This window comes from Dryas octopetala, chromosome 7, assembly GCF_963921425.1.
Source record: "Dryas octopetala chromosome 7, drDryOcto1.1, whole genome shotgun sequence".
Taxonomy (NCBI): Eukaryota; Viridiplantae; Streptophyta; class Magnoliopsida; order Rosales; family Rosaceae; genus Dryas; species Dryas octopetala.
In genome coordinates, this window is record NC_141372.1 from 2,366,240 (window position 1) to 2,393,867 (window position 27,628).

General features: G+C 36.7%; 5 protein-coding genes and 1 long non-coding RNA gene across 7 annotated transcripts; 2 read left to right on the forward strand and 4 right to left on the reverse strand.

Annotated features, from left to right (window-relative positions):
* Positions 1-59: 59 nt before the first annotated feature.
* Positions 60-5,606, reverse strand: ENP (Phototropic-responsive NPH3 family protein). Of its 2 annotated transcripts, none has more exons than XM_086250250.1 (4): positions 4,457-5,606; positions 2,489-2,558; positions 1,068-2,237; positions 60-830 (listed from the first exon to the last, which is right to left on the reverse strand). In XM_086250250.1, the coding sequence occupies exons 1-4, from the start codon at positions 4,516-4,518 to the stop codon at positions 294-296; spliced, it is 1,839 nt and encodes a 612-aa protein (XP_086106376.1). In that variant the 5' UTR covers positions 4,519-5,606; the 3' UTR covers positions 60-293. The 2 variants fall into 2 exon arrangements, with proteins under 2 accessions (XP_086106376.1, XP_086106377.1); XM_086250251.1 differs by lacking the exon at positions 4,457-5,606 and adding an exon at positions 3,606-3,680.
* An 8,355-nt stretch (positions 5,607-13,961) lies between these two features.
* On the forward strand, positions 13,962-17,690 carry EMP1 (Endomembrane protein 70 protein family). The gene is made up of 7 exons (XM_086250548.1): positions 13,962-14,371; positions 14,991-15,155; positions 15,235-15,344; positions 15,457-15,565; positions 15,680-15,792; positions 15,902-16,055; positions 16,292-17,690. The coding sequence occupies exons 1-7, from the start codon at positions 14,246-14,248 to the stop codon at positions 17,447-17,449; spliced, it is 1,935 nt and encodes a 644-aa protein (XP_086106674.1). The 5' UTR covers positions 13,962-14,245; the 3' UTR covers positions 17,450-17,690.
* Positions 17,691-18,275: 585 nt separating this feature from the next.
* On the reverse strand, positions 18,276-18,641 carry LOC147278375 (uncharacterized). The gene has a single exon (XM_086252530.1). The coding sequence runs from the start codon at positions 18,604-18,606 to the stop codon at positions 18,301-18,303; it is 306 nt and encodes a 101-aa protein (XP_086108656.1). The 5' UTR covers positions 18,607-18,641; the 3' UTR covers positions 18,276-18,300.
* A 1,883-nt stretch (positions 18,642-20,524) lies between these two features.
* Positions 20,525-21,447, forward strand: ENODL15 (early nodulin-like protein 15). The gene is made up of 2 exons (XM_086249863.1): positions 20,525-20,860; positions 20,975-21,447. Exons 1-2 carry the CDS (start codon positions 20,668-20,670, stop codon positions 21,319-21,321), a joined length of 540 nt encoding a protein of 179 aa, XP_086105989.1. The 5' UTR covers positions 20,525-20,667; the 3' UTR covers positions 21,322-21,447.
* Positions 21,448-21,469: 22 nt separating this feature from the next.
* LOC147278377 (nucleoid-associated protein At2g24020, chloroplastic-like) lies at positions 21,470-24,244 on the reverse strand. The gene is made up of 7 exons (XM_086249862.1): positions 24,028-24,244; positions 23,390-23,523; positions 22,411-22,511; positions 22,273-22,312; positions 21,961-22,032; positions 21,815-21,871; positions 21,470-21,725 (listed from the first exon to the last, which is right to left on the reverse strand). Exons 1-7 carry the CDS (start codon positions 24,104-24,106, stop codon positions 21,654-21,656), a joined length of 555 nt encoding a protein of 184 aa, XP_086105988.1. The 5' UTR covers positions 24,107-24,244; the 3' UTR covers positions 21,470-21,653.
* A 1,301-nt stretch (positions 24,245-25,545) lies between these two features.
* LOC147278378 (uncharacterized) lies at positions 25,546-26,941 on the reverse strand. The gene is made up of 5 exons (XR_015123617.1): positions 26,826-26,941; positions 26,635-26,695; positions 26,183-26,443; positions 26,054-26,095; positions 25,546-25,949 (listed from the first exon to the last, which is right to left on the reverse strand). It is a non-coding gene; the product is annotated as an uncharacterized LOC147278378 (long non-coding RNA).
* Between the last annotated feature and the right edge of the window lie 687 nt (positions 26,942-27,628).

Consider the following 27,628-nt stretch of genomic DNA (forward strand, 5'->3'; position numbering starts at 1 on the left):
CATTCAGTTTAGATCATTCCTAAGAATGGAAACATGGTTGTCTGATGAAACAGCAAATGAACTAGCACTTAGCCGAAACACATAATTTTACAATTGGGAGCAAAAGCCGAAAGGAAGACAAGGCACCCGAATAACTGTTTACATTTTAACTACAGTAGAACTCAGTTTGAAATAATATGCCAGACGAAAAGACAAATATGATCATCAGCTACTGCAAATCCTACCCCTTTGTACACTTGGCAGTTGATTTTTCCACACTCGTTCAATTCTAGTAAGCCCCATAAAATCTCCCTCTAGGAGATGGAATGCCTTCTGTATCTTGAAGATGAAACAGACTTTGTATCACCAGGAACTATTGAAGTTGGACTCTGCGAACTCCCAGATGTCTCGGAGCTCCTGTTCTCTCCTCCTCCATGGCCCTTACCCACAGACCATAATTTATCGAAAATTCTCCTTGATCTAGATGGCAACAGTTGCACACCACTTCTACTGTTTTTGCTGTTCTTACCCAATTTCCCATTTTTCCGGAACTCTTCGGTTACCTTCATTTGGCTCATCTGTTTCCTCAAAGATTTGCAATTTTCTTCAGTTGTCTTGTCACTTTTGCCATCCATATTTGTCATGGAATGTGAAGCATCGCAGGGTTGGCTGTTAAGGGCTCTCGCGCCAGCTGAAGATCTGACCTGCTCAAAAAAGAGAACTTGGACAACAACTCGGAGTGGAAGCTGCTCATTCTGTGCAGCATCCATGGATGCTTCCACCGTCAGTTTCTTGACATCCATTAATCCACATACTCGTTTCCTTTCGGCCTTCGTCAAATTAGGGTGCTCCTGGATACAGGACAATTAATCAGTACTTCATGCAAATAATTCACTAAAATTTGAAAGGCTGCATATCTTTCCCACAAATCGACTAATTATGATTGATCATAGAATGCAAGCCAGATTCCTGCATCCTCTACTTGAATCTCAAAAGGCATGACAAGGCCACTCTAATGCCAAGCAAAAGGCATGATAGGGAAAAAGCAAGAAGATAAATAAACCTAGAGCACATGGCTTAAAGCATACCTTCAGGTAGATGTCAATGGCTTTGTACAATCCATCATGAATTGGCCTTGCTGACTCAAGGATTGATTGTGACAAGTCTATGAAAGTAGAAAGGTTAAGATTTGGATCATGTGCAATTTCTGCAAGATACCCATCAATTAGTCTACCAACACTCAACACGGATCCATGCCCTAAGATAAACTTATCACTCCCCTTTTCATTCTTCTCAACAACATCCAAATCCCAGTTACACTTTTCATGCATCACAAACTGACTCACAACAGACTGGACCAATTCAACATCATATATAGTAATTTGAGGAGACTGAGCTGGGATCAACAAATCACCGACACGAGCTTCGTGCAACTTCAAACTGATCCTCTTCACCAAATCTTCTCTCAATGACTCATCTGCTCCAACCAAAATAGTAACTTTCAAAAGTTTCAGCAAGAAACTACATGAACAACCCATACCTTTGTCGGACGGCAATAAGCAAACAATTGTTTCTACCAGAGATTTGTTCCTCAAGGCATGCTCATCAGAAACCAATGCATCAACAGAATCTGGCAACCATCTAACTGCATAAGTTTTCAGAGCCTCCCCAATAACAGCACCATCCATTCTTCCCTTTGATCTCACAGCAAGCATGACTCGCTTGTAAATATCAATATCCAGCTCACATATATCTTCAACCCACCAATCCCTTGGAACATTTTCTCGATAATTCATCCCTTCTTCAATAATTTTATCAGGCTCTGCTAATTTCCGGTTATATGTGTAGGACCAACTGATGTTTGCAGGGTCCACAGATGTCTTAGAAGCAATTGAATCTACGCATCTTCCGACAATCTTCAGATCCTCAGACCATGACAGAAGAGGTTTGGTGGTTTGGAGAACAATAATGGAATCTTTCCAGCTACGAAAGATACTTGAGTTAAGGAATACCTCAATTTTATATATTAGGTTACTGCGATCAACATCCTCGGTCATCTCCAGATACTCAGCAGCACAACGAGCAGCCACAACATTGTAAGCATTGAGAGTAACAGTCATTCCATAACAAAACTTTGCACAAATTTCAAAGGATTTTGGCCCACCAGGGAAATCAGCCATGTAAACTTCATCAGAATTCTCCTCACTGGCTTTGGATACTAGTTTTTGCAAGAGATTGCTCTTTGACAAGAGAGGGAACTGGAAAGAAAAATTGAGTCAACAATATGAAACAGAACAAGCTTTGCTAGAGAACAGCAGCAGTAATTCTAGCCACGAATATGCATTCAATGAACAAGCATGCACCCACATTCTAATTTTGCAAACTGCTAAATATGTTCATAGGAACATAATCCGACGCTTTTATATCACGCCAAAACAACAAAACAATCTAATGCTTTTATAATAAAAATTCATCTCACTTGAAGAAAAGGATGGCAAGGACAACATACCTTGTGAAGGTAAAACTTCACTTCCCCAACATTTATGATGACATCAGTTGCCAAATCAGATGACACATATCTGCATGAACATATGAAAATCAGCTAAGTCCATAGAGACAAGGATGATAGAAACTATAAGGCATGCAAATATAAATTATATGAAAACAACAAATGCACCATTTCTTATCTATACCAAAACAAACAAGAGCTAGTTTCATGGTGTGCTGGCTCATCAACTTAATCTCATTAGGGACCAATCAGAGATGACGTGCTCTGAGCATTAATATAATTTCAACAATCCAGAAGACAATAAGTTCGGTAAATAAACCTCAACAACAGTAGTTCTCAAAGTTTCTAGTAACAAATACTGCATCATTCATTGTTAAATTAGATGAAAGAATTCATCTTGTGTTCAATAGAGTACACCAGAAGGAATATCACTTCCTTTAATTACTCACAAAGTAATGACAACCATCAAACCTCTAAACGAATAAAATGGTCCGCATATTGGCAAGATAATGGAATGATAGATCCATTCCAACACCTACCCCTAGTGTATCAGGCTTATTGGTTTAATTTAAATACAGATTGGAGGTATTAGGTTAGTGGCTTAGTGCATCAAGGTTTTCTGCCTTTTTCATAGTATACTTCTACTATGAGAAAATAGCTTGTGCAAATTCCAAAAACCATGTCAAGGTCTAGAATTCAAATCACATAGACCAAGATAAGTATCCAAAACCCCTTGCATAGCTGAAATTGAAACTAAAAGTTCATAGGGTTGTTTAAGTTTCTTATTTCCTATAAACTTGCCATGACTAACAAAGATCTGCTAGTGAAATGAGACCATGACTAACAAAGATCTGTCAGTGGAATAAGACCACCCAACAAACAACTAGCTGGCATTGTAGTCCATGCATTAATAATCTATCAAATTGACCAATGGATCTAACGCTTTTTTCAACCTAAGAATAAAATTTGCAGCTAGGAACCCTCCACATGAAAGATCTGACAAAGCATCAACATATTTTAAACAGATGAAAGGCAAAACAATCCACCAGAAGATAAACAAGTTTGCAGACACAAAATGTTATGAATCCAAGTTTGCAGATATAATCACCAAGGTGACCTTATTTAAAGATAAAAAATGTAAATGGTTGGTTGAACCAATGTCATCGTTTACAGGAAGAATTTCCCCAGTGTGATGATTAGAGACATTGGGTACCCCATATGACTTTACCACATCTGGACCACAAACTCAATAAAATAGGACATTCCAAAGCTGGACCACCTCCTGAAAGACCTTTGATACCCTCCCAACTCTCCCTTTGCCCTGCTCTCGATGATAAAAATAACAATACTTTTAAGGCGGGAAAAAACAATGTTAAAAACAGTACAAAACGCCCATGTGCTTTTCTTCATCTCTTACTTTGTTTTCTTCTTTATTATTTTCTAAAAAGGTTTTTTCTATAATCTATATCCTATCAAAATAAAGAGAGTTTCTTTTTTGTATGGTGACGGTGAATCTTTTAACTTTTCAATATATTGAGGTATATAAATCACCACCTAACAATGATTACACCCTTTCTTCACAAATCAGGGAAGTATTTCACCATTTACAAACAAAATAGATGCATACTTATACAAAGAAGACCTCAAACATATATGCATTGTCAAACAAAAAGGAACGATTTCACAATTTTAAGGAGAAAAAAAAAAAAAAAAAAGGACCCAACCATTATCTAAGGGAAGCTTATTAAATACAAAGCATTAACAACAGAAACAAAGAAAATAAAAATAAAACCAACAGAGTGGCTCTACTCAGTACTCAATACAGGTTCTATGGCAAACTAAACTTGAAAAACAAAACGAAAGAAAGCTCGAGTTTATAATGCTAAATTGTATGCATATGAAAAATGAAAACCCATTCGTACTACGAAAACAAAAAACCAAAAAGAAAAGAAAAGAAATCCTATTTACCTGATAGACTTGCCATCAGCTTGAAACGCATCAGGCTTGGACCCCAACTTCATAAACTTCATTTTGACTCCGAAATACCCTTGAAAGCCACCAAAAATTACAGCGACAAACCGTGAAACTATTAGTAGTAGTATAGTATACTACTACACAAACATGGGCTCCGTTTCCTCTGAAGCAGCTACGGCCAATGCCAACTTTCTCTCTCAAAAATGGCGGGTCCTGAAGAGGCTGAGCTGACCAGAGACAAAACCCTCTTGACTCTCTTGAGGACAAAGTGACAAACAAAACCAAGTTCCGAGACCAGAAAAATGGCGCCTCTTTGGAGCCTCTCTCTCCCTCTCTAAAACACGCAACCACAAGACCATAAACGTTGGACTACTGAGACAAGTAGAACTGGCTCACCCTTATACCACCGCCTCGATCTTCGCGCTCATGTCCAGCCTTTATGATGACATTGATGACGCTCTAACACAAACCAAACTATTTCGACCAAATCCCCCAAACACCACCAAAAAAAAAAATATATATATATATATCAGAAAAGAAAAAACGCAAGAATCGTGCGGTGGTAGTTGTAATTTGGCATCAGAGAAATGAATTACGGGAAGAGCTATTTCTCTCTTTCTCTCTCTCTCTCTAAAAGTTCATCATAAATTCTCGCCGCCTTTACTTTAAAGCACTCCTGATCCGCTGAAGATTTCTTCTTCTCGTTTGCTTTTTTTTATATTCTATAAGGCGCAAATCTCAATGACTCCTCTCTCTCTCTCTATACGTGATGATATTTGATATCTCTGACGCAGTTGTCTCTCCTCCTCCTCCCTGTACTCCTGAATTTTGCAGCAAAAGAAAAATTGAAAAAAGAGAAAGATAGAGAGAGAAAGAAAGTGAGGGAAAGTTAGAGAGAGAAAGTGTTTGTGTATGTTTGGGGCTAGTGTGCTGTGTATAGAGAGTAGGGGACTGTGTTACAGAGTGGCGCAGAGGACTTTTTAAGAAGCTTTTATGCCGTTAAAGCACGCCACCCTTTCATGGACTATTTTGCCCTCGCTCTTACTCCTTTTTAACCCGTCGTGCCCCCTCACTCCCTCCGTCGTATAGCACGCCGGAGATCTGCTCTCACGCGCCTGAGGAGGAGCGAATGTGGAATGTTCCCGCCGTTTGACGCGTAGTTAAGATGGGGAACTTTTGACTTTGAACGCCCCAGTCTATATATATTTATATAAGATGGAGAATTGCTGACGACGTCCTATATTTTCATTTTCATTTCTTTTGAGGATAAAGACCTCGTGAATCGTGAATCGTAATTTGATTATTTTATATTTGGACTGCAATTTTATGGGTTTATTTTAAAAAAATGTGTTATTATTTTTTTATTTTTTTATTTTTTGAGGATATAAAATATAAGTTTATCATCTATATTTTTACGATATAAAATAAAATTGTGGAGACTACATATTAAGTTTTAACATAAAACCCACAAACTAATATCAAGGGCTTCAAAAATATATTGCCGAACACTCAGTAATGGTCATCGAGCACTAGACACTTAGTATACGTAAAACAAATATAAATTAATAGACTAATATTATATAATGTGGAATAGTTATAATATTATCAGATATTATTTACAATCGTAAAAGTCATAAAACTTTAACCAATAAAATATAAAAATAAAGAACTTAGATGAGCGTTTCCATTTAAACTATTTCAATCTTAATTCCTTTTATTATTTTTTTTATAATTTCATGACAGAATATTCTATCTCTATACTTTTTTTCTTCTTTTTTTCTTCTCTAAATAAATAGTTTAACCTATATTATATTATTAAATTACCATTATTATGCTTGAATTGCATTTTTTTAACATATGATGTCTTATGGACATTATTATTTTTATAATCTTTCACTTTAGTAAAATAAAAAGATTGATGCTCGAAAAAACAGTTTGCACTTGTAAACATTAGTGAGCACTCACAACTCACAAGTGCAAGCATCCCCACAAACTACTTATATGATATCATTCAAAATAAGGTTTGTTTGGCATTATTTTTATAATATTTAAAAACACTTTAAATAGTCAAAATTATTTTTGCTTGCATTTGGCAAAAAAACTTAAAAAGTATTTTTGTCCCCACAAAGGGCTTCCAAATAAATTTTTAAGAAGTATTGACTTTAAAAAAAAAAAAAAAAGTATGTACTTATAACAAAAACACATCTTACATAAGCATTAAGCACACCCAAATATGCTATAAATGCTAACATATGATATCCACTGCCTATTTTTGCTGCAATGTACTTTTATGAACAAAAAATATTTACTTCACTAATTTTTAAAAATGTAGAATATTAAATCTAGAGGGGAAACATTTTTATTGTAGGCATCGTTATCAGTTCGCTATCACTTATTAGTGTAGATGTTAGTACAAAATCAATGCATCCTATCTTCCTACTTTTCAAGTGGTAGATTATGAAAAAGAAAATAACTTGTACGTCTTTGTGATAGGGATAGACACGGCAGAGAGAGAAAGAAAGAAGAAGGTGAGGAGAGAGAGAAAGAGAAAGAGAGAGAGTGTGAAGAAAATAGAGATGTTACCTCTCCTTATCTTAGTAATAGGGAAGTTTCTCTAAAAGAATATAATTGACTATCTAAAATTTATAAGATTCGTTTGGCTTACTCTTTTTCAATCCTAATTTTGCTCTTATATCTTTTTTTGGTTTAGAAACAAAATAAAAAGAACAATTTTGGCCACCACCAACATATTAAAATAAAAATACTTAATCATTTTCCCTAAAAAGAAACATAACCATGGTTTGGACCCTATAATTTTATACTTACTTTAAGTCAGAAGCGAGCAAGAGTCAAATTTATTGGTTGAATTACCTACCTTCCACTCTTTTATGACTTGTCCGTTTAGTCAATTACACTAACACATTACATGCATAAAATATATGCAATTCCATAGTTGCGGATGCAACAACATCAACCTAATTATTTTAACTGTATTTATTGGTTTGATTGGTTATTACATGTAAACTTGCAGAGGGTGTCTAATTATCGTACCAAAAATGTTTGACAAAACCAACCACGATTTTTTTATTTTTTTTAATCTCAACTAACTAAGGAAACTAGTTCTTTGCAAGTGAACGTAAATTCGGGTTCGATTCTGATTTAGAGGCCGTAATAGCAATAGATGGCGCTGCACACTGTGGAAATTAAGGAACTCATATATTATGCCCTATAAAAGTCCAAAAGTCGCACACTTCTTGTATTCTTTATGACATTAATTTTAGAATGCATGCATGCATTTTGTACTCTTTCTTCATAACATTTCAAATCAAATATTTACTCGTATTTATATTGTATGCAAAACGTGGGCATTTCGCCATTTCCCTTTATTAATTGACTGACAAAAGGAGAGAAGAAAAAATATTTTTATATATATTATATATTTTGAGGAGAGGAAAACCCAAACATTCATTTCCTCACAAATACAAAGTATCGGCTAAACTCTATATGCCGACATTCAGGTATAAATCACACCTATTAAATCATTTAAGAATATTTTAATGGTTAAATTATCGATTTACCACCCAAAACTGTAACTTATTCTCATTTTACCACCTGAAAGTTTTTTTGTTCCAGATTACTACCTGTAACTTACATCCGTGTCCCATTTTACCTTGTTCCGTCAACAATTCCGTTAATGCTGACGATCTGGCCGTTAATGCTGACGTGGCGTGCTAGATGTGCGCCACGTGTCACATTCTTTTTTCTTTTTTTTCACTTTTTTTTTTTAAATTTTTATAAACTTTGAAAATTAATTAAAAATAACTCTGAACTCAGAAAAATACACGAAAAATTCCTACGGACTCGTCTTGACTAGCACTAATTTACTATAAGGTTAAATTACCAATTTGCCCTCTAAAAATTTCCAAAAAAATTAGAAAGTCCAAATTCATTTCTAAAAAAATTAAAATAAATTTTCCTCTATTAAATAAATTCTAGAAAAAATTCTAGAATTTTCGTAAACTCTTGGACAAATTCTCAAAAATATTTTGAAAAATTACTAAAAGCCTATTTTAGAGAATTATTTCGAGACTTTACAGAAATTCTAGAATTTTTCTAGAATTTATTTTATAGGGAATTTTATTTTTCTCTAAGACCGAGAAGTCTTTTGGGTAGCAAGTGTTCACGAGAAAGGTATTGTTAGTTTTTAGAAGACTAACGGTGCAGACCTCATATTTTTTGGAGTTCGGGAGATTATTCTATGAATTTCCAAAGAGTAGAGTATTTTAATTTTCTAGAAATAAATTTGGACTTTCCAAATTTTTTGGAAATTTTTAGAGGGAAAATTGGCATTTTGACCCCATAGTAAATTAATACTAGTCAAGACAAATCAGTAGAAATTTTCCGTGTATTTTTCTAAGTTCTGAGCTATTTTTAATTAATTTTCAAAGTTTATAAAAATAGAAAAATCAAAAAATACAAAAAAAGATGTGACACGTGGCGCACATCCAGTGCGCCACGTCAGCATTAACGGAATTGTTGACGGAACAAGGTAAAATGGGACACGGATATAAGTTACAGGTGGTAATCTGGGAAAAAAAAACTTTCAGGTGGTAAAGTGAGAATGAGTTACAGTTTTGAGTGGTAAATCGATAATTAAGCCTATTTTAATTGATAAAATTTAAATATAAGGCCAAATACACAACTCATTTTATATAAGATAGTTATATTCACTCCAACAATAGTATTGAGGAATGCAAGAAATTACTTTTAACCTACAAATAACAATTTAAAAAAAAAAAATACAAAGAGAGGAGCTTATGTGTATGATATTTATCTTAGAGCATTTTTTTACTTATTAAATGTATTTATCAAGTACTCCTTAAATGTAATTATCAAATAATGTATAATGTCACACTTATTCAAATATGGACTAATTTTTCAACTTTATTATTTATTACTATCAAATAAGATACTAATATGAATATGTGTACGGAAACAAGTCAGTATTATTGTTTCTCTCTTTGCAATTAGCAACCATGTGAAGTTAGATAAGAGGCCGTAGAGGTGTCTTCATGGTGAACCACTGAACCATCTTCCCTATCTAGTTTTTTTTTTTGGATCAATCTTCCCTATCTAATTAATGTTAACAGGTCAGTTTTCAGCTACATGGTCCCTTCATCCATAGGGTCTGAGGGAGGGACCTTAGGTGTTGTACATGTGTAATTAATCACCTTAAATGTTTGCTTAATTTCTTGGACAACAGGCCTTTCACATTCAGAACCCAATTCTCTCACATCTTTACAGCTGCTACATCATTATACCAGTCAACTACTTATGCATCTTTATTCTTTAATGAGTTTCCCTAAGAAACTTTATCCTTTAAAAAAATAAAAAGGGAAAATGAATGAAAACTCCTTATTTAGTTGTTACAGAGTAATAAATAAAAAAACTAATGAAACTTCCATATAATGTAACGTGGAAAACAAGGTAAGTGAGAATGCCATAAAATTTATTAAAAACATAAACATATTTGGGGAATGATATCTACTTTCTTTAATTTACCTTATTCAATGACTTTTTTTTTTATTATTCTTATTTCACAATGTAAATTCATGATTAGAATTGTTCATTTTTAGATCTAATTATGAAGATCATCTCTGTAAAAAATCAACCAAATCGGAAATCGTTTTGTTATGTAACTGTGATCAAATAAATAGGCAATTTTGGTAATAATTTGTTTCATCGTTAATTTATTTGATAACGATTACATGACCGTTTATTTACGATTTAATTAATTTTTTACATAAATGATTTTTAAATAATTATTTAAAAAATGAACGGTTTCAATCATAAAAATACATTATATAATAAAAATAAAAATAAAAATCGATAAAAAAGATGAATCGGAGAATGTGGATATAGGATTCCTCAACATATTTTAAGCATGGCACAATTCGCTTAGTCATTGAATCCATTACCATCTTTAACAATACAATTAAAACTTGACTATTCTGTTAGGTGTATACATTTTTTATACATATTTATTTTATTAGTGGTCAAGTTAAAATTGAGAATCCATCAATCTCTGGTGCTTGAAAAAAAAATAAAACCCTAGCCGCCACCGCAAAAGAAAAAACTCTTTTTTCTTCTTAACCTATTCATGGGGAAGGGGCGGCCCTTGTGTTCTCATAGACTGCTCCTCCTTTCGCCCCTCTCTCATTTGTTTTTCTTTTTCTTTTTCTGTGTTTTTATTTTTGTTCTTTGGGATACTCTCCTCCCAATAAGTGAGAGAGTTTCTATCTCTCCTTGCGAGAGTTTCTCCAACCCCCTTAGTGAGAGTTTTTTCGATTTAGTTTGTTTTGGTTTGTTTTGTGTTTTGATACTTTCAAGTTTTCTCTGGCACTCATCACAAGGTGTTAGGAAGTCATTATTTTCGCCAGTACCGGTCATGTTTCCATCGGTTACTACTGTCTGATCCGCCACTTTGCGCTATTGTTAGCCTCGACTTAGATATGTTGGTAAGATTGTGAACCTAAACGCGACTAGTTCGCTCATTCCTACAGTGCCTCTCTGGCTTCGTTTGGTGGCTATAGTATCTGCTCGATGTCGATGTTATGAAATCTTAGAATTTCTATGGTATTTTTGTGGGTTTTTATTTTCTTGTAAGTCTTTGGGCTCTTATTTTGTATTCTCTTTGTCTTTTTAGCTGTCTTAATGCAATGATATGTTTTATTATTAAAAAAAACAAGTTAAAATTGAGAATTAGACCGGACTTGGCTGGACTTTTATAAGGAATAAGAGTTTGAGCCCTAAAAGGTAGGCTAGAGATGGAGGTTGAGACTTGTGGGTGTAGTTCACTTAAATTTTTTTTTTTTTCTTTTTTCGCGTTCAGGCTAGCCAACTCATAGTTTCGCCATTGTCATTGTCTCTCATTACATATTGTTGTACAGTTGTACTAAAATATGTGATGATATAGAGATAAACTCATAAAGTAGGTATATACAATAAGGTTTTTCCTAACAAAAGCCTCAAAGAACAGAAGTCATATATTTGTTAAATGGTGTTAACTCGTTTCTCTATTCTAAAGAAGAAATTATTAGGCGTGAGCCGTGAGCCTACCATCATAAATAAATGATGTGGAAAGCCGAGGGTCCCAAAGCAATAATGGCAATATGGGGTAGGGGGTGTTTGATGGGGTCTTTTAGCTTGGCAAATATCCAATGTGGGGGACCATATGACCCTCTTTTATCCCCAACCCCCTCCGTGTGTTTACAGAATATAAGTTCCACGTTTTGGGTGATTGGTGCTGTTTTGAGATTCTGCATGACCAGGTTTTATGTTCTTAAAGCTCGACATTTACTTACCCACATATCAACCTATGTTTTATGTTTTAGGGTTTAGAGAAATAACTCTCACCACCTGTTATCTCGTTGAATATACACATACCTACAATATAAATTTGAGAATTTTTGTATTCGTGAAAGTTTGAATTTAAGATGTAAGAGTTTAAAGCTCACCTCCTCATGCTTGTTCTTTCACTATTGAACCTTTATGTGGGTATTAAAATCATGTATTTATTATTTAAAATCATGTAAGTGTCTGCAATTTTTGTGTCATGTATTGAAATTTGCGATGGACCCCCACAATTTCAAGTAAAATTACCACAAAGAAGGCACGACAAAAAAGATTCAACGTCAAAATTAATGTATTTTGATTTGCTATGAGGTAGACTGGTAGTGCAAATCTTAACATAGAAAACCAAATACTCTCTCTCTCTCCATTAAGTAGTGAGTGTGACTTGTGCAATCTTTTCCTTATTTTTGGTGGAAGTAGATGATATACGTCCACTTCCAGTCATCACTCGCATGAAAATCGACAAGTAAACGATGCTTATCCAATTATCCTCCCCCCCCCCCCTCCCCCGTTCGAAGTGGACGCCTTATTCTTACAAAGAACAGAGCATCCTTGACTTGAGGAAGGGAGCAGAAAACATTGTGCTGCCTAAATTAGTCCGTCCAGTGATAACCCAACTCTGACCAAGCCTTGACCCAAAAAAATAAAATAAATAAATAAATAAAACTCCGACCAAGCCATTTGCTACAATGTTATATTCCTTCTCTATAAACATGATATGGGCTACAAATCCATTTTGCATTTGTTGGGCTTTCTTGTTTTTTGGGGCTGTTAGCCCATTATAATTTCCATCACCAAGTAAAGAGCCCAAAGCCCAACTTGTAACATTTGTTCAGTTATATCAAGCTACTAGGAGGCTTGGCAGTCGGGCTCTATCAGGTTTGACCGTTTGAGTATAAATAATTTTGGGACGGGAGCTATTCGAACCACCCTATTTTATTGAGTTGACTACCACTTTTCAAAATTTTAAATCTACTCTTAATTCAAAAACTAGCCTACCTCCATCATCGCCGCCCACCGCCCTCTGCATCTCTCTCTCTTCTCTATCACTCCCTCTGCCTCTTTCTTTCTTCCTCCCCTTCTCTTTTTTCTCCCTTTCTCATATCTCATCTCTCTCAATCTCCCACCTCGAAACCCAGAAAACCCCAGCCCCTCCCAGCCCAGCTGTCGCTCCCAGCCTCTCTCTCTCTCTCTCTCTCTCTCTCCCGAAACCCAAAAAACCCACCCCCACCCCCAACCCCTCTCTTTCTCCCTTGATCGCCTACCCCCAAAAACCTAAAACCCATAAATCCCACCCCCAAAATCCTCTCCCCACTCCCCATTCCCACCCCAAACCCTCCTTGCAACAAGCATCCTTCCCTCCCTCTGTCTCTATGTCTATCTCTTTCTCCCTCCCTCCCTCTTTCTCTCCCTTTCTTCATTCTCTTCTCTTTCTCTCCCTTTTCTCTCCTGCTGCCTCTCTCATCGGACCCCACCTCACTCTTTAGCGAAGCTCCCGTTGTCGGTAGTCTAGTGGAATGGGTTGGTTGGTTGGGTTTGGCCGGCGATGATGGTGAGTGTTCATTTTTTTTTACATTAAGGGTATAATTGGAAGGTTATGAAAAAAAATTAAAGAGGGTGGCCAACTTAGCATATAAGATTGGTATGAATAGTCCCCCCTAATTTTGGGTCTCAAATATATCTCAACTATTAAACAACGACATATCCTTGTAAAATTGAAGGGATATGATCATAAATTTGTTTGAGTAGTGTAAAAGATCTTAAATTTGTATCAATGATGTATGCACATTATTTAAGATTTAAATTTACTTGTTATAAACTTATAAATAAATGAATCGAAAAATAAATTCATATACGAATCAGTAAAACACTACCACATAATCAGATCCATAGTCCTCATTGTATAAAAGGAAAAGGAACTATTTGATAGATGTTTGGGCCGGACTTTATACTCAATGGGCTGAAGTAGAGCAGCTTTTTGTGTTGTGTTTGTCGTGGCCTTTACGCTTCAAAAACACAGAAATATCAGTGGCCAAAAAAAAAAACACAGAAATATCCACCAAAAAGGCCTAACGTGGCACAAATCGAAATAAGCAAGCACTCACACCGTCACCGCAGAAGATCTCACCGGAGCGAACCTCGAGTCCACTCCTTCTCTAAGCTTCCCGTCTCCTTCTTTGTCCCCTTTTTAATATTATTTTTAATTTTAAACCAATTTTATTATTTTAATTTTACGCAACAGACAAACACGAAAGGAAGCCATAAACACCAACCAATAGACAGATCCTCCAGATCCTCCAGATCTAAGGACTTCTGCTCCATCTCTCCATCTCTCCATCTCTCTCTCTCTCTCTCTCTCAGTCAGAGGCCATGGAGTCTCGTGGATCCAAGGCGCTCCTCCGTACACTCACGTCGATCTCTGCGATCTTCCTGCTTCTCATCCATGGCGCCCACTCCTTCTACCTCCCCGGAGTCGCTCCCGAGGACTTCAGCAAGGTCAGCTCTCACAGACGAATCTAATCTTTAATTTTTATGTCCCTGTAAGAATTCATTGATCTGAGTTTCGCTTCTCGGATCTGTGCTCTTTGTGACCTACTATTAGTTTCCGTCTGTTTGGTCGTCGAGAAAATAGAGGCAAATTTGTTAATTTGGTTCTGGAAGATTTAGTCAATTGAAATGATCGTCGAATTAGTCTAATTGACCTCTAGCTTAGTAAAAATCCTGAGATTTACACGTTTTTTAATTTGTGTTCGTTGTGCTACATAGTTCCTCCATTTTGCTTAGGCTGTGTTTGAGTATTGCTTTAATGCGTAGAACAATGTGATTCTGAGAGTCATTTGCGGCCGAAACCAACGCATCAGATCTCGGGAGGTCTGAGCTGGTATCGATCCGTATATGACTTCGACAAGTACTCTGAGAAGCTTGTCATTTTGGTTCCACTGGATTACCAGTGCTGGTTATAAAATTCGAATTGCTTTTTTCAAGTTAGATTGCGTATTTGAGGTTGTTTTGCTTTAGTTGACTGGAAGGCATATGACTTTGAGTCAGGGGAAGGAAGCTCTATAGGACAATATTATTGGTTCTGATAAATTTTCTCGTGTGTCTTTGAATGCAGGGAGATGATTTGAAAGTGAAAGTCAACAAGTTGACATCCACAAAGACTCAACTTCCTTACTCATTTTACTCTCTCCCTTACTGCCGACCTGAGAAAATTTTGGACAGTGCAGAGAATCTTGGGGAAGTGCTTCGTGGTGACCGTATCGAAAACTCCCCCTATGTGGTCCGTGTTATTGTACTTGTATAATTCTAAGGCTGCTTGTTTCCCCTATAGTTATTAACTTATCATGCATTCTGTGCAGTTTAAAATGCGCGAGCCACAGATGTGCAAAATTGTCTGCAAGATTACACCTGATGGCAAAACTGTAAAGCAGTTTAAAGAGAAGATAGATGATGAGTATCGGGTGAACATGTACTTTTCAAACACTTAATGATTTATTCTACTATAATATGAATATATATTTATGTGAAAAGGATCTGCTTTGGAGTTGCATATCTTATTAAAACTGCTTTTCGTGTGATAGGATCCTTGATAATCTCCCTCTAGTGGTTCCCATTCAGAGGACAGATCAGGAAGCTCCTACTGTTTATCAGCTTGGCTTTCATGTTGGGCTCAAAGGCCATTATGCTGGGGTATTTGCATTACTTATTGGCACCAAATCATTTTGTATTGTTATTATTATTATTATTATTTTTTTGTGGATGGTTATGTTTTTCTCTTTGCTTACTTTGTCTTTTTGTGCTCAGAGCAAGGAAGAAAAATATTTCATCCACAACCACTTGGCATTTACTGTCAAGTATCATAGAGATCTGCAAACTGAAACAGCTAGAATTGTGGGATTTGAGGTTAAACCATTCAGGTCAGTTTTTCCAGGTCTTCCTTCTCTACTAAATGATTCCTTCTTGCTGAATCTTCTTTCTAGAGTATCAATTGTTGATATTGTTTGTTTGCCTGCTGAATGTGGACAGTGTTAAACATGAATATGATGGGAAATGGAACGATGCAAATACTCGTTTAACTACCTGCGACCCCCATTCAAAACACACAGTTGTTAATTCCAACTCTCCTCAAGAAGTTTCTGAGAAACAAGAAATCATATTCACATATGACGTTGAATTCCAGGTGAACTCCTTAATTCAAAATTATTAGTCGTATTTACTACGAACTGTCATTACTCTGTAGCTTGCATATGTAGCTTGGGTGGACAACACTGGAATATACCATACTTGAAATTCCTTTTCTTATTTTTTTTATTTTTCCTAATGTCCATTGAACTCAAATTTCCCTGATATGAGTGATTAAACATGCTTTGTCACTTTTAATCTGTTGATTTACTTTCTTTCATGTCTATTCTCTAGGAGAGTGATGTAAAGTGGGCTTCTAGATGGGATGCTTATCTTTTAATGAGTGATGACCAAATCCACTGGTTTTCAATTGTCAATTCATTGATGATTGTACTATTCCTTTCGGGTATGGTAGCAATGATAATGCTAAGAACACTCTACCGTGACATCTCCAAGTATAATGAACTTGAGACCCAGGAAGAAGCACAAGAAGAGACAGGATGGAAACTTGTCCATGGGGATGTCTTCAGGGCTCCAAATAATGCAGAATTGCTCTGTGTATATGTTGGAACTGGGGTTCAGTTCTTTGGGATGATACTTGTGACAATGATCTTTGCCGTCCTTGGTTTCCTCTCTCCTTCTAACCGAGGTGGTCTAATGACAGCGATGCTCTTGCTTTATGTCTTCATGGGCCTTTTTGCTGGTTACGCCTCTGCTCGCTTATTCAAAATGTTTAAAGGGACTGAATGGAAGAAAATTGCTTTCAGGACTGCAGTCATGTTCCCAGCTGTCGTCTCTGCCATTTTCTTTGTCTTAAACACACTCATCTGGGGCCAGAAATCGTCTGGAGCTGTGCCGTTTGGTACAATGTTTGCCCTGGTCTTCTTATGGTTTGGGATCTCAGTCCCACTTGTATTTGTGGGAGCCTATGTTGGGTTCAAGAAGCCAGCACTTGAGGACCCTGTGAAAACAAATAAAATCCCAAGACAGATCCCAGAACAGGCCTGGTACATGAACCCAGTTTTCTCAATTCTGATTGGAGGAATCCTCCCATTTGGAGCAGTTTTCATTGAACTCTTCTTCATCCTCACTTCGATTTGGCTGAACCAGTTCTACTACATCTTTGGTTTCCTCTTCTTGGTCTTCATTATCCTCATTGTCACTTGCGCAGAGATAACCATCGTGCTCTGCTACTTCCAGTTGTGCAGTGAGGACTACCTGTGGTGGTGGAGGTCATACCTCACATCAGGTTCATCTGCCCTGTACCTCTTCCTCTATGCTACATTCTACTTCTTCACAAAGCTCGAAATCACAAAGCTTGTCTCTGGGATGTTATACTTCGGATACATGCTTATTGCTTCTTACGCATTCTTTGTGCTGACCGGTACCATCGGGTTTTATGCCTGCTTCTGGTTCACGAGGCTCATCTACTCATCTGTGAAAATCGATTAATAAGTGCAATCGGGCTTGCAAGCTGTTGTCTCCACAGGAAGATGCAACAAATATTTTAGTAGTGTAAGATTTTGAAATTAACGTTGGATTGTGCTTTTCAAATGTATTCTATTGTGCTCAATTTTGGATCATGACAAGCCCACAAGGTCTCATAATTGTTACGAGTATTTTTCTTTTTGTTTATTTTTTAAGAATTCTTCTCTTCCATTACAAATTGTTAGGGAGTTTAATGTTTCTTGTCTATTTGTCTTTCTGGTTTTCATAGTGGGATTTATAGGAGGCTGCTAATGGGATTTTTTTTTCCCTTTTTTGGGGGATTGGGCAATGGTTGAATTGAATTCTTCACTTCCAAAGAAATTTGCCCAGACGACTTTTATGGTTGAATCGAAAGAGAGGAAACTATGGAGTTCGAGTTAACTCTCCTCGATATAATTGGTGCATAGTAGAGAAACCCCAACCATTCTGCGTGTGGATTCAAATTAGTTTAGGCTTGAACAGTTAATTGGGTCTTATTCTTGCCAATGAAAGAAAAAAAAAAATCTTGTATGTTGCCAAAAAAATGTAAAAACAAAATTCCTGTTTTGTTACTTTAAATGACCTTTTGAAAGCTGATGGAACAAGAAGAATAGAACCAGGATCCTTATTAGTTTAATTTTGGTTAAAGAAAAAAACTTTAGTTTAACTTGTTAAAACTTAAAAGTAAAGCTACAATTGATATCCAATCCACCATATCATTGAGACTTTTGAATATCGAAAAGCAGCAAAATATGAGTGTATGAAGAAAAAAGTCCACAAACAGATGAACAAGTAGAAAGCACTACGCCATAGTTACACTAAGAAAAGCACATCTACTACTTCCTGGGCTTGGTGTCCTCGGGACCGGCAACATTGGTGGCGACCTTGGCCACATCTCCGGCAGAGGCTTCGGGCTTTTTCTTGGCGTAAAGGGTGAAGTAGCCGATGGCGCCAACGACGAGGAAGCCCCCGATGGCCATGGCGGTGGGACTGTAGGGAAGGTTTCGCCTCTGGTGAAGAATACCCCCAGGGTTATGCCCCGGAGGCCTCTTTGATGCCTCCACTCCAGCTTTCTTCACTTCCTCCGGACTCATTTTGTGTGTGTCTGCCATTTTCCTCCACTCTTCGTTCCCAGCTGCCATCTCTCTCAATTTCTGTTTCCTTTTCTGTAAGTTGAAACCTGTCTCTCCTTTTCTGCTTGTGCGTGTGGGTTTTGGAGGTTGAAGAAGAGGAGCATTAATTAGTGCCACGTTTGACTTACAAGCACCAAGTGGAGGCTGAAGCTTCATTCACTCGACACGTAGTGGGTTCATATAACTGTGGCAGGACAACTGGACTAGTGCGTGTTGCTTTGGAAACCAAAGTTTTATTTCTTTTTCTTCTCGAGTTGATCGTGTTTGGTCTCTTTGGTCAATTTTCTTTTGGTTTGTCCCAAGGTCCCTAAAGTTCTAGTTGTCCAAAATTCATCCATCCAATCCTAAATATTGAAATTTGAACACACATTCTTATTTTCACTAATTTGATTGCTGGAAATAGCATCTGATTTAGAGTACTTTAGATATACTTTAGATCAGGCTCCTTCTGTTGAGGTATACCTCAACTTATTTATGTTGAGGTATACCATGTTAGGGCCCACACGAGTCGTTTTGTGTCGATCCGAACCGTTCAGTTTTTACATCTCCATAGATAGATCATCCTTGCAAAAAATTAGTCAAATCGGAAATCATTTGCCTATCTAACTTTGATCAAATAAATGGACGAACCAAGTATTTTCGATGAAACCGTCCATTTGTTTTATCAAAGTTAGATAGGCAAATGGTTTCCGATTTGGCTAATTTTTTGCAAGGATGATCTATCTATGGAGATGTAAAAACTGAACGGTTCGGATCGACACAAAACGACTCGTGTGTGCCCTAACATGGTATACCTCAACATAAATAAGTTGAGGTATACCTCAACAGAAGGAGTCTGTACTTTAGATAGTCACAGTGATGCTAAACTACACATAAGCTTGAATTATTTCTACTTGTGCGATCACTATCCGTGCTATTTTGGTCAAAAAAATTAAGAGAATTAAAAGTGTATTTTTAAATTAAAGCAATTACGAAACTATCTCTATTGATACTATTAACAATAAAAGTACTTATAGATTGTAAAAATGATTTTAAATGGTTTTTGGAAAAGCATTTTCAAGTGTGTTTGCATAAAACACTTAAAATTTTTATAAAGTTTATATGCATTTTTGAATAAAAGCACTTACTATTGGGCAAAAATGCTTTCTAAAAAACAGTGTCAAATGAACTTAGTAAAATGTAATCAAACCAACCGGCCATGAGACAAAACCTTGGGTTGCAATATGAGTGATTTTTGGGAGCATGTAAAACTCAAGTAGGGCTGGGTGCGGTTTGGCCAGGCCTCAACCCTGAACCGACCGACCATGGTTGAACTGGACCAAATGCGAGCCTCCATTGCCACCGAAGTTGTCGGTAAACCGATATTTGGTTAAACCGCAATTGACCATCAGGTCGGATCGAAATGGATCCATTTCGACCACCTTAGGGCTTCTGTTTTGGGCTATGGTGGTGGCTATGGGATGGTTGCAGGTTGCACAGGTCGAGGTTGCAGGTTGCAGCAGTCAAAGGAGAAGGAGAAGGAAAGGAGGAGGAGGAAGATGGTCGGTCGGTTGCGGTACATCGACGAGTTTAGGATTTCCCAACCGCCCTCACCACAGCCCATAGTCGGAGCGGTTGGATTACCGCAACCGACCCATCGGTCAATCGTCATAGCGGGTTTTTGTGGAGTGGTTGAGTCGGTCACGGTTCGGAATGCGGTTTTTTCGGTCATCCGACCCAGCCCTATGTAAAAGTACCAGCCCAGTTGGTATGGGACCACTGAAGATGGGTGTTGAACCTTGTTTTTTATGGTCAATGGGTGTTCAACCTGTAACTCTTCTTTTGATGCTTTTCTGACCGTTTCTTTTCTGCTTATCATAAATAATTTTTTTCCCGTTGCACTAACTTTTCCTCACAACGGCTAGTTGCCTAGTTTTGCTGTTGTATAAATACATCAGAGACGAGAGAGCTGGACCACAACCTTAACCCTCACTCCCACTATCTCACTCGCTTCTTCCTCCTTCACTCTCAAATCAAAGCCCCCCAAACACACTCGCAGACATACTCTCTCAGTGCTCTGTTTCAGTGTCAATGGCTGGCTTTTCATCAAAAGCTCTATCTTCATCTCCTCTGCTCCTCCTCATCTTCCTCCTCTTCAGCTTCTCAGAAGCTAGAGAAATCTTGGTCGGAGGCAAAACAGACGGATGGGCAATCCCTACCTCTCAATCCCAATCTCTCAACAAATGGGCTGAAAGCCACCGTTTCAGCGTCGGCGACGTTCTTGGTAATTTTCCATGTTTCAATTCCAAGCTTTTTCTTTTTAATGTTGGGTCGTTTCCATTTTTGGTGTTGTTTTGGTAATTAGCAATTATTTTATATATTTTTTATCTTATTTCAGTGTTGAAATACAAAAGCGGAGAAGACTCGGTGTTGCGTGTGACTGAAGAAGACTACAATAGCTGCAACACTTCAGACCCAATTGAGCAGTACAAGGATGGTGAGACCAAGCTGAAGCTTGACCAACCTGGACCATTCTACTTTATCAGCGGAACCAAGGGCCACTGTGAGAAGGGTCAGAAGCTGGTTTTGGTGGTTATGTCTCCAAGAAAACACCTTGGCATCTCTCCGGCACCTTCTCCGGCAGAGATTGATGCTCCCGCCGTTGCTCCGACTAGCAGTGCTACAAGCTTGCAGGGTGGTCTGATTGTGATGGCATTGGGGTTTTTGGCAATGGCGTTGTTTTGATGTGGGGATTTTTTGGGATTTTAGAGGGTGGGTTTAGTGATTGGTTTAATTCTTTATTATTTCATTAATCTGAGGGGCTAGAGATATTATGTAATTCAATTTCGATTTCGTAATATCAACATATTGATTTTCGGATACATATGCCTCATAAAATAGAATCCAATAGGAGTTTTAAGTTTCAACTATAAAATTCAGCCTCAATTAAAATTTTGAATATTTTGTTACAAAAAGAAACAATTAATGAATTTGCTTCTTGACTTCAAACTTGGAAATTACAGATACGACAAATAAATTGACTGACTGCATATATGCCAATTTTGTTCTTCGTTCAATCACTTCAATTCACCGAGGCCTTGTGGCATTCCTAAACTCTGGGCAAGGTTGCTCATTCTCTCCTTCATTGCCTGAAGAGATGAAAGAAACACACATTCTATCAGTCAAAGAAATAAATAAGCCATTTCTAAGTCCCCAAAACATGAGAAAGAGTTGTCACCACAACGCTCTTCTGGTGTGCATCTTTGTATGCTTCAGTGACCAAAAGAGAGACTTTCTGCAGTAAAAAGAAAGAAAGAAAAATCACTTTCTATCCTAAGCCAAACTATTTTTTACAAGATATTTCTGTGTGCAAGATTCACTTACTTCTGCTCCTAGTTCCATAGCGACCTCAGTTATCTCAGTACGTATAGGTTGCTGGTTACCCGACAGCGTTACCTAGGGAAAATCAGAGATTACTGGATTGTCAAATCTGAGAAAGACAAGAGTATAGATGCAATTGCACAAAGGGGAAGGGAAAATATCATCTCCGAATGTGATACTGCAAGAGTATGAAAATGAAAATATGTTGATGCCACTTAAAGTTAAAGATACTATTGGGACACAAGCAAACAAGTAAGCTTAGATTCCCAAACTGGAACACAAAAAATTGGCCTTGTAGCAAGAGTGAATCATTACCTTTATTATCTCACCTTCACAATAACCATCAAACTCTGCCCTGAAAAACAGAAGAATGAAAAGATAAATAGTCCTACCACTGCAAGGATTATGAGCATCAGATTAAATTGGATATAACATTAAGAAGTAAGAACATACGCAGCAAGCTCTTTCTGCACACGCACTGCTTCAACTTGTACTACATTTTGGGCTTTCTTAACCGTTTCATACAGATTCTGCATATTACCGAATATTCCTGCCTGCATCAAAGTGGAAGGTCACCGTGAACATAACAGTATTTAAATCAAGGTTTCTATTCTTACAAGCACTGGACTAGCTCCAGGCTGCTAAGACGTACTTAGGAGTATGGAGGCTAACAAAAAATAACATAGCATTTATAGGCACATTGTGGATAATTTATTAATTAAAGACAAAAACTTCCATAATTGTTTCAGCTTCTGAACACCAAACGTCTTCCAGTAAACCAAATGTGCATTGTGTTCCTATAATTTATCTCACGCTTGCAATGTCACCGTAACTCAGATAAATAAGTGATGGTAACCTAATTTACTTTCAGCACAGCTACCATATAGTTTGACTATAATTATAGATAATCTGTACAATCAAGCCTCCTGTTTGATGTCCAACCCATTGTCCTTTAATCTAAATAAATCCCACTATCGATCATGATGCAAGAAAGAAAGAATGATCCATAAGTCAAAAAAGTATCTGGCAAATGCATGTTCAGCTAAATTATAGTTGACAGCCTGATGCTAAAATCTGGTGGGCCTACTACTGCATGAAAACTACTTAGCTCACAATTGGAAGGGTCACCAAATCCAGTAGGCTAAGCTGCATGAAGCATATAAACTTGATTTGGTGCCCTTCCATGAGGCATATAAAATTGGCTGTCCCCCTCTCATTTTAAACAGAATTTGTATCGACTTCAAATGGGTAAGGGTATCTGGATCTTCATACCATTGAATAGAGAACATACATAAAGGGGATAAATAAAAAGATGAGAAGAATTATCGGGTAAAGAGATTAAGAAGATAGAGATTATAACTGACCAGTAACAAGTGGATCTGCCCAATCCAACAAAATGGAAAACCAAACTAAAAGAGGGAATATGCTAAACCTTTGAAGATGCATCATCACCCTTTGCATTGTTTTCTTTTTTCCCTCCAAATAAGCCATACACACGGCACGACCGGGCTGCCCTCCTAGTCTTAGTACCAGGCCAAGATACAATTGAAGGAGTGGCTACTTCACCTAAAAGCAGCAGAGGCAGTTAGCTTGATTTGACATAAGAAATTATGCAATAACCCCACCCCACAGGGAAAGGCAAAACATATTGCATAAAAAACAATCATTAAAAGATTAATTAATGAATTCTGAGATTCACAAACAACTTGAAATGAAAGAAAAGTCTTAAGTGCATAAAAGGCACACAAGAGCATTAGAACAATGTAACTAAGCAAAGTGGCATCAAATTATTAATGCCCATCATCCAAATATAATTGGGTTAAAAATGTCAACCATAATTGTTCATACTACCAAAGCTTGCTTCTTTTTAAAGTGTGCGTAGAAAGGCTTAAAATTGGTAGAGAAAGGAAGCCAATTTGTGTTTCTATTTTGTTTAAATAAACACAAGCATGCTAAACGAGATTCAATTCGGGGCAAATACATACTACAAACACAGACCAAAAAATATATATGAATATATATACAGCTTACTACTGATTAATCCAAAGGGTAAGGAGAGAGAGAGCTTACGGAAAGAGAGATAGTCTTGGGAGTCGGTGAGTCGGTGAAGGTTGGAAAGCCGTGAGGTTAAAGCACTGGTCGAAGCCATTGCGAGAGAGATGGGGGGTTCGGAGTTGAGAGGAGGATAATAAAGTGAAGTGAAATAATACAAGTTTTACTTTTACAGAAGAAGCAACTAAACAATTAAGGTCCTCTTCACTTCCACTCTCGTTGTCTTTGGGTTTTTAGATAGGATCAATCTTTTGACTCTCGGTAGCTGAAAGCCTGAAACTCTCCTACATGATATTTTATTTTCAAGTTAATTTTGTTTTTTTTTTTTTTTCTCTAAAGGATTTTCTTAACGAATTTTTTTCCCCCCTCTAATTGTTTAGAAATAGCTTGTAAAAGAAAATGAATGCAGACAGCTAATTTTATTTGACACCTTTTACATATTTAAAAGATTCATTTCTCCTTCCACAGTTCCACCAAAAAAAAAAAAAAAAGATTCAATTCTCCAAAATTATCTCAAAGGGGCAAATGTAGACGCCCCGTTTTTTGTTGGGCCAACCTTGATAGTTAAAAAAGCCCATGTTGGTTCTTTCACTTTAGTTTCCCTAAGCTGTGTTACAAAATCCAAACCCCTTGAACAAGAGAGAGAGAGAAAAGGATTATGTAGTTTTTATCAAAAAGAAATTGATAATAGGGTAATGATAATAGTTCATTTAGTAGACTATTTTATCGTTTATGGTTAATTAAAAAAATAACTAAAATGGTAATTTTATATTCCTTATAAAAACTAATAATTTCATAAATTTAATGTAAATTTCTAATAATATATTAAGCGATCACCTTTTCTAATAAAAAGGCAGCAATCACGTAGTTTTTATGTGAGAAATGTAGAAATCTTCTTTCCATTAAAAAAAAAAGAACCAAGCTCTCAATTATATTACAAAAATAATTTTTAACTGTTTTGTAGAAATTATTTAAGGTTACAGGCATTGAAAAAAGAAAAAAGTAAAATAAAATTATTTTCCACCTTACTTCCTCATTTCCTCCCTTCATTTGTTCTCCCTTCTCTTTTATCTTATGACAATTTTTCTCTATTCAGTTAGAAAACACAGAGCACTGCAGCTCCTTCACATGGACACACTACTTGGCAAGCACCATCTTTTTCTGGAATAGCAGATTTGGCAGGACTTGTTTAGAACATGCAGTATTATATCACAAGGCCTTGCACAAAAAATTATACGATTCTAATATGCAGAAACAAGTCTGCTGTTCCACAAATCCTTGAAAACAATCATGCTCGGTGATAAAGAGTAAACATGTAAAACTGATAAACTTTGGTCCATCTCATCACAATCGTCAAGCTTTTGAAACAAAGAGTGCTTTGCTACAACATAAAAAACACAAAAACAAAAGTTTCTGTTCATCTGAAACTTGTGCAAAGCCACCACTACTTTAAAGATATGTGCATAGAAGGGAAAGGTACAAAACAAAACTAAACACAAACCAGATGCACACTTGCACAGCCCAGATAGTCTCAAATTATACACTTCATAGGTACTCCCTTCATATTGAATTCAATACAGAACTAAAGCTGTGAGAGGCTCTAATGCCATCAGAAAACGTCTTAACAAAATGTGATACAAACCACAGTGAAGACAACCCTTAATTCTCTGACCATCTTCCGGTCCTCCCTGTACTTACTAACCAAAAAGAGCAAGTCCTCCCAAAACTTATAGCTAAAAAAGGCCTATACTTTCAGATGGGGAAACGCTAGTACAAAGAAATGTGTTAAAAAAGGAACAAATTCTAACTCAGCACAAAGTCTCACATGAATGGCTCTCGCAAAGCTGTGGGTAGCTCCAGCTCGGGCTTGAATTCGAAAATAGGGACAAATAGCAGTCGACCATATCTTTGGAAACTTCTTTTAAACTAGCAGGGTCCCACTGCAAAATTAGGATGAAAATTAATAATATGATTATATGACCACTGCTTGAAAAAAGAACTAAGAAGACGGTACATTTCAGAGGGCTGAATATAGAATGGGTACCTTGGGTGCAAAGTCTTTGTCTGCCAATCTTGCCCGAATACCCTACAGGCATATAGAAACAAGGAACAATGTAATAGCAGATCAAAAGATGTTCACTAAATGAAAATTAGAAAACCCCATACCCCATACCTCACAGAAGTAACTAGAACCCATTTTGAAATTCCATTAACAGATAAACGATATTCTCGAGCCAGACACTGATCAAGAAATTTTAATCTGCCCTCACGTATCTGAATGCACCAGTGAAAGTCAGGCAGAGTCTCCATAACATTCTAGGGAGTGATAACTCACAGATTGTAAAGAAACTGTAAAACTTAAAGGGCAGGCTTCTTTTAGTTTCTTGAGGGCTGTTGTGCACCATTCATCATACGAATCAGTAGCTTCCTTTTCCTGACCAATTAATTTATTTTCATTTCAAAGACATTTACCAAAAGTAAATTCCAGAATGTATTTAAAAAATCATAATAATATATTGGAAAACATTTGGCTTCACGCATTTTGGATAGCATTTTTGTGTTATATTTTGTAGTAGTTAATTGTACTACAAGTTCTGGTTTAGCAACAAAATATATTATGCTTACCAAAGCATCAATAATTTCCTCAACTGTGTCATGGCTGAAGCATCTATCAACAATCTCAAGCCTGAGTCAACATAAAAGAAAGGAGTTAAATCTTGTTGTTATTGCCGCAGTACAGGACATGAACATAAATTAAGTGCAGAGTAACTGTCCACATCATAATCTCAAAATTAAAATATGTGATAAAAATTTACTTGGAGAGTATACTCCTTCTGTCTGGATAAAGCAGGTCACCATATTGTGCAAGATATGTTTCTATAAAGCGGCGAGATCTGGGTGGTGATCTGGCCGCCTAGCTCGCCGGGAAGAGAGAGTCACGGGGAGTGAGTTGGTCGCGAGGGAAGACAAGAAAGAGAGAGTGAGAAATGAGAGGGAGGAGAGAGTCACGGGGGAAACTGAAAAGTGAAAAGAAAAAGGAAGGAAAGAAAAAAAAAAGAAAAAAAAAGAAAAGGGTTTAGAGTTGATTGGGATTCGGGACCTTTGGAGCTTGGGTAATTAAAAATATATATATATATATTTAGGGTTGATTGGGGTTTGGAGTCTTTGGGCAATTGAAAAGAAAAAAAAAAGATTTAGAATTGATTGAGGTTTGGAGCCTTTGGGCAATTGAAAAGAAAAAAAAAATATTTAAGGTTAACTGAGATTTGGTTTGGGGCAGACTGGGGTTTGGTTGGGGTATTAACAATTTAAACTTATAACTTTATATAACTACTAACTAGTTTATAACTTTATATAAGTTTATATATAACTATATAGATGAGTGCTTTAGAACTAATCAGTTAGTAAGATAATATAACGCTAACTATCATTTTGAGCCCACTACACAATGTAATTTCATAATCTGAACCGTTTATTTTTTAGGTTCTCATTCAAAGATCATCCTTAGAAAAAAAGTAACAAAATCGGAAATCGTTTAGCCAACTATTAGTAAGCTAATTGTGCTCATGTAAATGGACGAACACAAGTTTTTCAATAAAACATGAAATGATTGTAATGA